The sequence below is a fragment of the Gallus gallus genome, chromosome 3, assembly GCF_016699485.2.
Source record: "Gallus gallus isolate bGalGal1 chromosome 3, bGalGal1.mat.broiler.GRCg7b, whole genome shotgun sequence".
NCBI classification, from domain to species: domain Eukaryota; kingdom Metazoa; phylum Chordata; class Aves; order Galliformes; family Phasianidae; genus Gallus; species Gallus gallus.
Genome location: NC_052534.1, coordinates 110,485,342 through 110,499,319, shown reverse-complemented (window position 1 = coordinate 110,499,319; position 13,978 = coordinate 110,485,342). Strand labels below are relative to the sequence as shown.

Below are 13,978 nucleotides of genomic sequence, written 5' to 3'. Positions count from 1 at the left end.
GTTTATATGGCTTTGCCAATGAGTGCTCCATGTACTGCCTTTCCATTCTCTCCTCCTCCCCTGTTTGCTGCCGTTGCCGTGCTGTTCTGTATGCTCTGTCCCCTTCTGAGTGACCTGGGCTGTAGCCTCCTGCAATGCTCTGGTGACATTTCCCTCTTTCCTACCAGGCAGTTGCTATTTTAGCTTATGATTTCCAGGGCTCTGGGAGAATTTCTGTCCAATGGTTGTTTTTTGTGGTTTTTTTTTTTTTCCCAAATGATAATTATTTTTATTTAATTTTAAATGCTGTATGGAGCACCTGGGTGTGATAGTAGGGGGGCTAGTGGATATGTGGCTTCCCCATAATCTTTATCATTTAGCGAAGTGTAAATCCAAACTGTCCTGCTCTCTCTTCTATTCACAAGTACAAGCCTAAAACCTTTTAAAGTTTCAGGAAGCCTGGATTGTGACCTGCACTCCAGTTGCAGCTCAAATCCTTCTGTGACAATACAAGAATGTATTTGTGAAAGCCTTTCTTGAGGCTTTGAGAAATGTGTCTGGGAAGCCTGCATTTGTTGGCAAAGGGTAAAGCGCCAGAAGTTTTTACGGGGGCAGGAGGAGAAAAAGGAGCAGGGGAGGTCATTTTGTTCTAGTCCAGGGCCTGTCCAGCTTTGATTTATGGCTGAAAATTGACCTGGACAAGTGTTTTGAAAAGAGCAAGCAGTTATTCTCCCCACCATAGATTTAATTCTATGTAAGAAGCACAGTGAATTCGTGTGAACTGTCAATTACTGTTTTTCAAACATGGGAATGCTCATTCTGATGTTCTTGCCAAAGTCTTACTCAGATAACTATTTCTCTTAACAGCACTAATGAATTCTAATTATAAAACAAATGGATTTGGAAATCAATTAGGAATTCTAACTAGATATTCTGATAAAAATGTTGTCTTTGAGTTTGGTCTCTATCACATAGTGATAATCTCTGTCAGATGGTGATGCAGCTGCTGTTGCAGACATGGCTGCCTTTCAGTGAGGATGTGTGGTTTTTTTTGGCAATGGTAACTCAAAACTCTAACGAATAGAGTAATACCATTACTTGTGCCAGAGCTTCTGCAGCTAACAAGGGATTATAGTCATCCTCTGCATTGGTGTTCCCAGTTGCTGGTGAATTTGAAGGCTGACCTGTGGGTACCTTACATTTGTTGGAGAATTGGTGGTTCTGCTTATCATTTTTCAAATGGATTAACTGAGAAGTTTGGGTGGGACATTATGGAAGGCAGACATAGACAGTGAATGCATCTTGTTTGACTTATAGTTTCTCTGTGATCCCTTCCTACAATATTGAATCTACTATGAGGTGCCACTGGTTTTGCTGGACTAAAGATTACATCTTTTCTGTTGAATTCAGTGAATGCTGCATGAAAAGCTGAGTTTTGTTATGTCCTTAATGCTTTCACTCTCTAGTTAGAATTCACAGATGCTGTGAGTAAGAATGGAGGGCCATGTAAAGAGAGAGTTCTTGTAGAAGTTTCAGATGGGAGCAAAGAGGGATCTGAATGTATTCCTGGTGCCTTTAGCACTGGTGATTAATTTCAGTGCTGGGATAGGCTGGTAATTCAGTAGTTATCCATCCTTTCAGAAAAGCATTAATCTACTTCATAAGACAGCTTTATTGGTGGCAGGAAAAGGTCACTGTATTGTTCGCTGCATTGCTTTTTTGGTGGGCTAGCCTTTCCAAAGCAATGCAATGAAGTATGGACTGTTAAAGTGGCACATCCTTCTGGCCCAGCCGCTGAGGCAGTAAAATAGGTCTTTTACCTCCTGTATTAATCTCTTGCTTATCCGTATTAGTTCAAAACTATTAATGTGGTGCAGGAAATTTATAAGAGCAATAAAACTTCAGGCAGCAAGTGCTGTAGCCGTGAAAAGGTGTAAATAAAGGAATGTTATAAATAACAGAGCATAGATCCATCAGCCTGTGGTCTGGGTCAGAGAAATCTTAATGAAAATGATGACCATTGCTTTAAGCCATTGATGCGCAGAGATTTTCAGATGCTGTCAAATAGCCCCATCTCTGTAACACACCAATTATTTGACTGTCATGAGCAGGATTAATAGGAGCATGTGATTTCATTGTCACAAACTCTGAGGTTATTATCAATTGCTGTCCCTGGGGTGCGTGAGTGAGGGGAGGAGAAGGAAACTGCTGCTGTCCTGGGACAGTCTGGGGGAAAAAAAACAAAAACAAAAACAAACCATGAAAACTAAAGATCCCAGTCCTCTTTCAAACTCCACAGTCTGCCCTAATAAAAGGGAGAACAGAACACTGGTGGAAGGAAGGATGCTTTCTACTGATGCGGATGGAAACATTCCCTTTGCTGGATTTGGGTGCCAGAGACCAGATTTGCATGAAAGATGTACTCTCATATCTCTGTCCTTTCATTCTGCCTGGAATGTATAGATCATAGGCCATGACTTTTATAGATAACCTTGTCCATTGGCATTCAATTTTCTGTGCCAACTGTGATTTTGGGGGGCGGAGGGGAGAAAACCCTTTCATGCTGTGAATCTTTAGTGAAGGACAGAAAAGGGATACTCTACCATCATTCTTTGCTGAGACAGGTGACTCCCTGCCTTTTTCCCTTTTTCCTTTCCCCCTCTCCAGGATGTGGATCCATGGATCCCTCTGCCCCATTAGTCACGGATCTGGGCTGAACTGGCCCCACACCTCTGACAAAACATTGATCAGATCCCCTCTCAGTCTTTTTTCCAGGCTGAACAGCCCTAGGTTACTCAGCCTTTCCTCACAGGGGAAATGTTCCAGGCCATTCATCATCTTTGTGGCCCTTTGCTGGACTCCTTTTAGGAGATCCCTGTCTTTGTTGAAATGGGGAGCCCAGAACTGGACTCAGTATTCTAAATGTGGTCTCACCAGGGCAGTGTAGAGGGGGAGGATCACCTCCCTCAACCTGCTGGCTGTGCTCTTTTTAATGCAGCCCAGACTCATCAGCCATCTATTACATCCACACGGGTTGGTTGGTGGGACAGTGCAACAACTATAACCAACTTTGGCACTGATTTGTCTCTCTTCTGTAACAAGCTACCACTTCTTATAAAACAGATAGGGCCTTGACTATCTTTGTCACTGCTGACATTGAGCCAGCATGTTCTTAAGTTATTGGAAGGAAGACTAATGAATGGTGAGGCTGAGGGTTAGGTAAGAAGATCAGCCATTCAGTCATACCCTCTTCAGAAAATTAGTCTGACGTTGTTAACGGAAGAAGTGGGATGAAAAATTTGTTCTCTGTTCCCAAGTGTTTTCTTTAACTCTCATCTCAGAGTGTAGTTATATGTTTTGATTTTGCTTTCTTCTTCCTCCTTAGATAATCATACTATTCTGTCCTGCAGGAAAGTGCAACTGGATGTGTTTGAAGTCTACTTTGGAAATGGAACAGTTATGTCACTTTTGGAAATTCATAATTGAAAGTGACAGAATTCTCTCTTTTTTACAGAAGGTATACCCTGGATTCTGGGAATATGAGGGAAACAATAATATGTAAAAGCAGAAGTAAGTGTCACATGCTATAACGAAGGACACTGGATAGATATATTAAGCTATGCAATTCACGGGCTGCCCTGTTGCACAAGCACTCTAGTTCAAGGGTGCCATTTAGTTATCTGTACTGGCGTTTAATAGGTTTCCTGTGTTGGAGACTTATCTCCTTAATTCTCCCAGAAGAGACATTAACAGATACTAGCTGTACTCATCTCTCATATGGTCAACAAGATTGCTGGAACTGGTTGTCCAAGTGGATTGTGAAGTCTCAGTCCTCAGAGACATTAAAATCTTGACACGGCCCTAAGCATTTTTAGTTTACAGTAGTTTAAGCACAGGGCTTGGCCAAGACAGTCCCCAGAAGGGCCTCCTGACCTCAGTGACTGTGTGAATTATGGTCTGGAGTGATCACATCCCTAGCAAAGAGTTCAACTTTCCATGGTTAAGTCTTGTTTTGGCTTTTTCCTTTAGGCTGACACAAAAAAATTGCAGTGTGATGACTTCTGCAGTATATATATTCTTCTGCTTGAACCATAATAATTTGGTGATCACTTTCAGTCACAAATGAACAGATCACACAAATTACCACCCATGGTGATTTCATGCTGGTGGGCAGCTCAGCTTCACCACACTGTTCTTCCACTCCTCCTCAGTGGAACAGGAGGAGAAAATACAATGAAAAACATGTGAGGTTGAGGTAAGAACAAGCAAATTTGATACCAGTTGCTGTCACGGGCACAACAGATTTAGTTGTAACAGTGTAAGGAAGATTCATGTAATTTATTGTCTGCTGGTAGCAAACTAGAAACCTTTTACTTCATACCTCCCATGTAGCACAGGGAAATGGAGACTGCAGTCAGCCCATAACATTTAGCCTCTGCTGCTCCTCCATGGTCACCCTCTGCTCCTGCTCCCTGCCATGGGTACACCGCCCTTCCCCTCTTGATCCCACGTGGGCATCCCACAGCTGCAGCTCTCCAAGCAGGGCCCAGTACGGCTCTGTACCACAGGGCCCACCTTCAGGCTCTGCACCAGCATTGTCCTCCACAGCCCTCCTGCTGCACTGTGGGCTCCTCTCCACGGGCTCAGCTGCAGCCCAGGCTGCTCCTGTGGGGCTCTGTGGGCTGCAGCCTTCTCCAGGCCACATCTACTGTAGGTGAGACCAGCTCTGTTTCCTACATAACCTCTTTGTTCAGATCCCTGCTTCTGAGATTTAAATCCTTCAGGACTTTGTGAGGAAGACAGATTCCTCTTTCCATGTCTTTCCAGCTCTTTGATCTGGGAAATAGGTCAACTTTTATGCACTGATTATGCGAATCGTGCATATTTTAATTAGTGAAATTTCTTTTTTTTCCCCACTGCTAGTTCTGTTTAAAAATGTAGTTTTAGACAAAGTAGACCTCTGGCATTAAGGCACTCCATCATTTGTTAGACGTAAAATCTTCATAAGAGCTTTTATCTCTTAAGGTCTTTCAGAGATGTAGCCAGCTGGGTTATGTTTTGAGCTTCTCCCTTATGGTCATTCAGAAAACATTCAAGGACCATAGGTGAAAACGTCCTTAAGAAACGGATTTATTTACTACAGCTTAATATTTTGGTATCCTCGTACGCATTCTATTATCACAGTGGTTCTTGTTTCTAATGGAAAATAACCAAGTAAACATTTATGATTATTTTCCGTCAGTTGTTCTAGCTATGTTACCAGAATGCCATGTATTGACCTCTAAAATGTGTCTAGAAAAGCCTGCAGCTGTTCCCTCCTCGGTTCCTCTCTGTTGAGTTATATTTAAGCCAGTGTATCTGAAAAGAGGCAGTAATAGAAGGGATATTATCCTTAGCAAATATCTTAATCATGGTAAATCTCTCTTGCCCTACAAATGACTGCGTGGGGGATTAGAGTTGAGTAAGCCATTTGCTGCATGTCACTGCCACCTTTCCTAGACCATTTAAGCGTGTTTAATTTTTCAGGGTGAAACATGAAACCCACTAATACAAATGTTTGTATTTGGACTGAATTATATTCAGACTGTAATAGAGCAGGGTTAGGGCCAGATTGTGGCTGACTGTAGGAGGCCAGTTCTGCCTGGGAGAACAAGAGAGGAAAATGCAGATTCATTTCTAGTTCCAGACCTCTTATGTCACTTACACTGCTTCAGTTCTTTTCAATATTTATATGATGCTATTATGGGTTGAAGCACCAGTAAATACATGGATGATGCTTTGCTGTGGGTTTTTTTTTTTTTTTTTACATCAATCACAGCCCTTAAAATTGCCCAGTGCCTGGGAGCCATCAGTGTCTGGATGAAAGACAGCTGGCTTTGGTTCATCCTGGCTAAGATGGAGGTGGCAGAGCTATGAAACAGAAAATACTTTCAGAGGTTTGTGTCATCTGTAACATCACTTTCTATCTGTTTGTTTATCTAGACTGTCAGGCTGCCCAGAAACACAGAGAGAACCTGTTCTCCAACGATCAAACTCATGGGAAATTTTAAGGAGTCTGAAGTAATACTGTGTGCTTCATCTATACTTGTTCTTTTTTATTCCTTCCTTTCAAAAAAAGTTGCGTTTTAATCTGTGATCTGCACTCCTAACAAGCCATGCCTCGGCCAGAACCAGGTATTCATGATCTTGATAAGCAGCAGCTCCAATAGCCTTTCTTATGGCAGAATTCAGTGGCTGTGAGGAGGTGACATCTGTTGCAGACGGCATAGCCATCTTACTCCACAATGCAGCATGTCAGCAGCACGTCACCTTGCACTAGACTCCAAGGAGTGCACGGTCAGCTTCACTGCCCTAGTTTAGTACTTCGAGTCACTCATCAGGCAGTTTCCCCCACCAGCTCTGAATGTAGTTTCTCAGAGCAGCTCTGAGAGTAAGAACTGAAAATGTGCTTTGTTATTGATTTTTCTCAGCTCCTGGACTGACTCTCAGCAGAGGTGTGAATGGCATCTGAAGAAGATACAATGCTCACTGCGTATAATCCCAGTGAAGTTTCCAAATCACAAGCTCTAAGTTTGAACAGTCAACAGAACTTAATTAGGGTTCTAAGGACCTTAAATGGGTCCACAGGACGTGTAATTAAGCAATCAGTTATACTTGTTAATTCAGAGTGGTAGCAAGTAATAAATCAGAAGAGGAAATTGAGTTACTGCCTTCTAAGAAACAAGATCTTCACAGGGGACCCTGGCACTTGCTCTTTAGGGATATTGGGATTTCTCTTTTTCTGAAGTTATTTCACATTTCAGCCAGGCACAAGCATTTTCCCTTTCTTTGGTACTGCTGCAACTATGTTATAGCTTGCCCTTCTGCGTAGTGCTTTTAGCTTGAAACCATTGTTTTTTAAGCTTATGAATTTCTGATATACACTGTTAGGTGTTACACTGCATAACCAAATCTAAAGCTCTGATCCCATTGCCAACCCAGAAGAAACAAAAGTCTTATTTAAAAAGAACAACACCAAGAACTAGAGATGAAGATAACCACTCAGTATATTCAGTGTGTCATTCAGATAACAGTCATAGTGGCTGAAATACCCACACAGAAGGTGGGGGCTGACTGCTTTGTCACAGCAGTGTGAGGTATCCTCTCTTTCTGCGTATGCTGATGTTGAAAAGAGCTTCTGTTGCTGCCTCCTGTCTCTGTTCTGCATGCAGAGGTGGCCGTGGGTTGGACTCTGCAGGTATCACCGAGTGTGTTTAACAGTCAGATTCTCCTGTGAATGAGTTACGTCTTAATTCTGTCTTCATCTACAGGGAGGAGAGCTGGATAAGAAGGTGTTTTCCTGTTCCATAAATATTTTGGATGTTTGAAAGTTTTCTGGCAGTAGGATGAAACCTAGAATTTTTCAGAGATTTTTATACAAAGCTGAAAGAGAAGAAGGAAGATGAGATACCCAAATAACTGGTGTGTAGGCTTAAGGTTGTCACCTGGTCTGTGAAGGCTTGGGCCAGAGCTTCCACTCTCCAGGTGGTTGCTCTGATCGTTGGGAAATAGAATATTTTGAAGGGGCTGTTTTTTAGCTTTGAGTGGGAATTTCCAAGTTGAGCATAAGGAGTCACTTAAGCACTTAAATCAGTATGTGCGTGTTTTGGTATAATATGTGCTTCCTTCATGGAGTTTCTTTTGAAAAAACTGATCCAATGTAGAAGATAGCTCTCCTGTTAGCAAGAGTTAAACCAGATTGTGTTTGGAGAAGCCTTCCAACCTGAAGTCTTCTGTGATTCAACTTTCGTGGAGCATTTCTGTCTAGCTCCCATTAGCTCCCATTAAATGATTCCTGGGCCTGTTGTTGCAGTACAGTAAAAACTGTGGAGTTATGTCACATATCCCATGATGTTAAGTCAAAGAATTGCAGGGGTTGGAAGGGACCTTGAGAGATCATCAAGTCCAACCCCCTGCAAAGCAGGTTCCTTCCCTACAGCAGGACGCTCAGGAAGGTGTCCAGGAAGGTCTTGAATATCTCCATAGAAGGAGACTCCACAACCATTCTGGGCAGCCTGTTCCAGTACTCCATCACTCTGACAGTGAAGAATTTCTTCTTTGCATTAGTATGGAACTTTCTGTCTTCCAGGTTCTGCCCTTTGCCCCCTTGTTCTGCTGTTGCTCACCACTGAAAAGAGTCCACCCTTATTGACTTTACTTCCATGCTTTAGGTGTGGATGGGACAGTGACGAGATCTCCCCTCAGCCTTCTCTTCTCCAGGCTGAACAATCCCCAGTCTCTCAGCCTTTCCTCATACAGGAGATGCCCCCAAGCCCTTCATCATCTTTGTCACCATCTGCTGGACTATTTCTAGGAGATTCCTGTCTTTTTTGAACTGGGACCCCAGAACTGGACAGTATTCCAGATGTGCATTAAAGTAATTAAGTATTAAACTGTAATTAAATTATTAGCTTGTGTTCTCATTTATTACGCAGTTTTATAAATACAGACCTAGCTGAAGACTTTATATATTTATATAACTAATGTATCTATTTGTGATATCATGCATAGAGACAAATATCATGTCTGTACGGTACACAGGGCCTGGGGCAGTTGCTGGCACTGGCTGGTTATGATTTATACTCTTTAGCTGTTAGCATGCTCTGTGGCACAATTTTGACTTGGAACAAGCAGCAGCCTTTCAGATGATGACTGATTATGCTTTGGAGGTTACTGTGGGTCAGGGACCCTTCCCATCAAGTCATTCAGATGCAGCACTTTGCGGTAGAGAATAACGGGGTTCAGCTATGTGAATGCAAACTGAACTATATCAGTTGGCCTTGGGGCTAGAGAGCAGTCTTTGACCTGTTGTGACATTTCTAATGGTAAATGATGCAGTCAAGTGGAAAGTCACTCTACTGAGACTGAGGAGGTTGGCATCGTATTCCTGGCTGTGCCCTGTGTCAGCTGGGTTGACCTGAGGCATGCACATTAGCTTTCTTTGTCTCTTTCTTGCATGCTTGTAGATGTCTAGCTATTAAGACTCAGCTCTTCAAATCGGTGTTCTCTTCTTTGGTGTTTTAGCAGACATACATGGGGAGGGCCTGTTTTAGGTTGGGACCTCTAGGGGTTCCCATAATACAGTTAATAGTGAAGAGAAGGGAATGACAAGTGTTCTTGTGAAATAATTGCTTAGTCATTACAGCAGATGTAAACTGAGTTGTTCTTTTGTGTGCAACAGTCTTACAAAAGCAACGGTTTACTTTGTGGCTTTGGACTGTCTATTTCAAGGATTTGAGAGGCAGAGTATGGAATGAAAATTTGGCACATGAAGGGCTGATCTGCAGATGAGAAATGTGTCTGAAGATGTGCCTTCAGCTTCCCCTGCCACAGACTTCTAATACCCCTATGGGGAAATCTCTCAGTTGCCATGCCTCACTCACATGCCCACCTATTTACTGGAATTAACGTGGGCTGGATTAAACAGTATTCTGATAATGCCAGTGAGAGAACGCATAATGCAAACGATCACTGCTGCTCTAACAAATGCCGTTATAAGGCTGGGCTTCTGGCAGCTGATGTGCAACTCTGGATAGATGCCTGGTCACTGCTGCCTCTGACAAACTCACACCATGGGGAAGCAATAAGGCTCCCTTCATGCTGGGTGTCTGCCTCTGGATCAGCTGAGTAATTGTTTGTTTTCTTCTAGATGAGTACAAGAGTAAAGTAGCCTGTGAAGATGACAAGCTGCGGCTAAGCTGTAAGAAGAGCATGGTGATAGCCATTTACTCTGCTATCTTTGGAAGGACACAAGGAGGCAGCCTGGAGTGCCCGTACCAAAACCTAGGGATGCCCATGATTGGTAAGAGGGGAATGGCTTTACAGAGAATACTAATCTGGGAATCTGAGCAGGTTAATCTCATTTACTGTCATTGCACAGTGCTGGCAGAGATCCTGGTTAGGAAAGGCAGGACTGGCACATGCAACCTGGCACATCTGGTGCTCCAGATGTGTGGAACTTTCTTAGTCAGTGGTGAGCTATGTCATAAGTGCCTAACTGAGGTACATGTAGAAGCCATAGCCAAGTTATGAAGCTGCAGACTTTTGGCAGATTCATCAGACTATAGACTTCAGGATACTCCTTGGATTTCTTACTCAATTGTTTGCCTTCCTGGTAGTCCATACCCTCTATCTATACCACGGAGATGTGTGTTATTGGTAGGTGTTGTGGACTGTCTGTGGCTAAGTCAAGCCTTGACATTGTATTTAAAAGTTTATTAACATAAAAGCAAGCTGTTAAATTGAATCATGTTACAGTCAGCTCGGGGTACCTCTGAATAGATTCTTTACTCTTACGCTATCGTAGTTTCTTACATTCACGTGTTGAAGATTCACAAATTTCAAAACATTCACTAAAACTGTTCTTGAGCCAGCTCATGAAATGAGTTTGAGTGTTTTAGGCTGTGTCAGGAAGAGCATATATCCTCAGTGCAAAACCACATGGCTGGCATTCTTCACCACCTTTTTTTTCTGCAGAAGTAAAAGGGGATTAACTACCTTCCCAAAAGAATTGCCTCTAGAGAGGAAAGGGCTTCAGAAGGGGCTGCGAAGGTAGCTTGAGGGGCTGCTGTTGTCTGTGCTGGTATGTTAGCTGTATCTGGAGATCTTTGATTTCACGACTGTTGATCCTGTGCCCTTAAGGGGTTAAATGCTGTTCAAATGGAAGCATGTGAAGTGACTGCTTGGAAACATGAAATGCAGGTGATGGGTGTCAGTAGAAGAGTAGTGGAACCAGGCCTGTCAAATTATTTGTGCTGCATGGTGAATGCCTTAGCTGTGTAATTGAAAAAACCTCAGCACTTGCAGTACAGTGGGGTAGTTCAGGGTCTCCTACACAGTCCCATGTTTTGGATGCATGGTGGAAAAGTCTTTGTTCCCTAGTCTTCCGTCTTTGGAGGTAACACGTGTCTGTCTTTGGAGGTGCTCCTTTTGTCTCCTACTTGCCATGGAGTAGAAGTTGAAGCTGATAAGTTTGACAGGTTAGTGTAGGCCTCTTTCTTTTGGTTTTTAGGATGGCCTAAGCAGGCACACTGGTGCATTGGTGGTTTGACTGCTGGATAATAACTTGCCAAGTCAGCAAAATTGGATGGGTTTCTACAGCACACCTGAGCACACTACTGCTCCTTTGTCCTTACAGAGGGTGCAGAAAAAGGCATGTATTTGTGACAAAGTACTAACACTGGGTTTTACTCTTGAGTGTCACTGCGAGGTGCAACTCTTCATTTTGAATCAAAGTCATGCAGGGTAAAGTTTCCTCTTCTCTTTCTAAGTACAAAGTCCTGAAACTTGTCTTGGCTGAGTGTGGGGTGTGTGGCACAAGAAAGTAGGGTGGGAGGCAGCGGAGCAAAGCTATAGTTAAGGGAACAAACAGTGAGATATGAGGCAGAGTTGCATGGACACCCTACTAAGTGTGATATTTGCCAAGGAAATAAGGTTTTGTGGGAGGTGACTCAATGGGCTAGAGCTCTAGTTATGCAAGGAGAGGGAGGGTGGCTGTGGTTATGATTCATCTGTTGGCCCCACAGGAGAGGCCAATGTAGGATCCATCTGCAACCCAAATCAGCAAAAAGTATATTTGCACCATGTTTGCCCACAGCATAGTGCAAGAAATAACAGGTGTGAATCCATTCACAGTATTTAACTGAGGGGGCTGAGCTGCCACCAGCAATTCTGGGAGCTGTGTGCAAAGTCCCCCAACCTGCTTCAGCACTTGCACTCCTGCCATGGGCTTACCTAGCCCAGAAGGCAAATCTGTTCCTCCAGGAACAGGTAAAAGCATCATGACAAGCTTTCTCTAGCTAGGGAACACTTCTCTGCACGTTTCCACAGCCCTGTGGTATGGAAAGGGCTGCTCTGTGACAGCTTTTGATCTCAAACACTAGCAAGGAGTTGATCTCACAAACATGGCTATGAATCAGACTTTACAGTAGCACCACTTCCTGTAAGGCAGAACCCAGTTATGTTCTGCAAGTGAAAGATTTATTCTGTTTCAGTTTCACTGGAATGATGATTTGTGTCATGCCAGAGCCTTGGCAGAAGGCCTTTTCATGGGATGTAAGTCCTGGGTATGTTTGCAGTGATTAGTTCATTCAGGCAGCGTGAGTTACTGATGAGTGACGAACTTGTAGGTGCCCCAGAAGTGGGGGGAGAGATCTTCCTCTTCTGATGAAGAGCAGTTCAGAAAATGTTATTCCACCCTTTGCTTTTGTGAATAAAATGCACGTTTGAGTTGAATTTAGCAATTTCCATCATCTACAGATGAGATTTCTAAAGAACTGAGGGATGAGGAGGAGAGTTGTCCTAACAGGTCAGGGTATTATTACTATAAGGTAATAGAATAAATCATTTAATTTGCTCTGCCTTGAAAAAGAAGACCCTGTACTCCTATAGGAGTATTGAGCAGATAAAGGCTGCTAATGGTGAATTTCTTGGGTTCTGCAGAGACATGCAATATGTTGGGTGCTCATCAGGAGTGTGTGAGGTGTCAGTGCATTGCAGCCCTTTAACAGCTGGACAACTCAGCCATCCTTCTGCTGCTTTTGAGTAGTGTGGAGTCCCCAATCAGACTTAGAACTCCACTTTCCTGTCAAACATGTGCTTTCTGTCTGTCTTATGTCTATATGAATGTGTTTAGCATCTGAGAAGGGAAAGTTATTGTGAAGGGCTGCATCCTATGCAGCTGCTGCCAGGATCCCCTTTTAACTGGGAATGCACTGAACCTTGTGCTTCTGACTGTAATGGGAAGCCCCCAGGAAACAGCTGGACCTCTCCTTTGAATGCCTTGGGAACTCTGAGGAGCTCCTGAAGGAATTTGACCTTATTTGTAACTCTCTTAATAAAGATTCCACTTTGCTGCTGGCTTGTGCAGAGACAATATGCAGAGCATCCAGAGGTCTCTGGAGAAAAGGTTATTTGCAAGCAACAAGCTATTACTATCCTTCAGCACAGGGAACCCTTTGCCCCCTTTATCATGCTGTTTACAGCTTCCTCTGCATCTCTGAGTTTATACCAAGAGAAGCTAATTTAAAAGTGGACTTTTCCTACTCAAATCTGAGTATATAGGGAAACTACCTAATTAAGAGCCTGAGTAGCAAGAACCTGGATGTTAAAAAAACAACCCTTTTTAGTATTTAGTGGTACAGTATCCTTGACCATATTCAATGTACCTGACATGTTCAAATGTACATTTTTATGGTAATAGCCCCTGAACCACAGGGAATGAGATAGACATGTCCAGCTTACCTCTAATACCGGGATTCAGGTCTCCTCTCAAGAACCCTGTCTCTCTCCATCAGATACAGAATCATAGAATGGCTTGAAAGAAACCTCAGTGATCATTCAGTTCCAACCCCCTGCTGTGGCAGGGTTACCAACCCCCTAGATCAGGCACCAGCGCAGGTTGCCCAGGGCCCCATCCAACCTGGCCTTGAACACCTCCAGGGAGGGGACATCCACAACATCTCTGGGCAGCCTGAAAGATACAGAACTACCACAGGAATTTCTTTCTTCATCTGGGTAGAATGAATCTGAGCTTGGTTTCTGAGTTGGCACAGGATTGGAGAAGCAAAGCTCCAAAGCCTAGCTTCAGCTTGTGGTGCATAACTTAAACTCAGTAGCCTGCTGAGAAGTGAAATATTTTTATCATCTAACATATAGGTTCTCTTCTGTAACCCGGTGTAGAGAAAACAGATGTGTTTACAAAGCCCTTAGGAAACTCAGATGGAAGTGGCTCTCTCTAGGTCATTGGATCTGATAAGGAATGAGCAGAAAAATGAGTTCAGCAAAGAAGTCTGTGCCTTAGGTGCTCATTCCCTGATGTTCTTTCATATTAATGCAATGACAGAAGGTGATTGAACCCAGTTTGTTTTGATTTCTTCCTCTTAAGACAGATGTATATATGACTTGAACTAGAGCTTTCATGGTTCCTCATATAAATATTTATTATACCATATCAATAATA

General features: G+C 43.1%; 1 protein-coding gene across 4 annotated transcripts in view; it reads left to right on the top strand.

Annotated features, from left to right (window-relative positions):
- Positions 1-13,978, top strand: part of EVA1A (eva-1 homolog A, regulator of programmed cell death) — a 194,737-nt gene that overhangs the window by 65,166 nt on the left and 115,593 nt on the right. For all 4 annotated transcript variants that reach the window (XM_040698621.2, XM_015285156.4, XM_015285155.4 and 1 more), the window contains exon 4: positions 9,668-9,820. In XM_040698621.2, the coding sequence (XP_040554555.1) occupies positions 9,668-9,820 (153 nt within the window). The remainder of the gene's footprint in view (positions 1-9,667; positions 9,821-13,978) is intronic.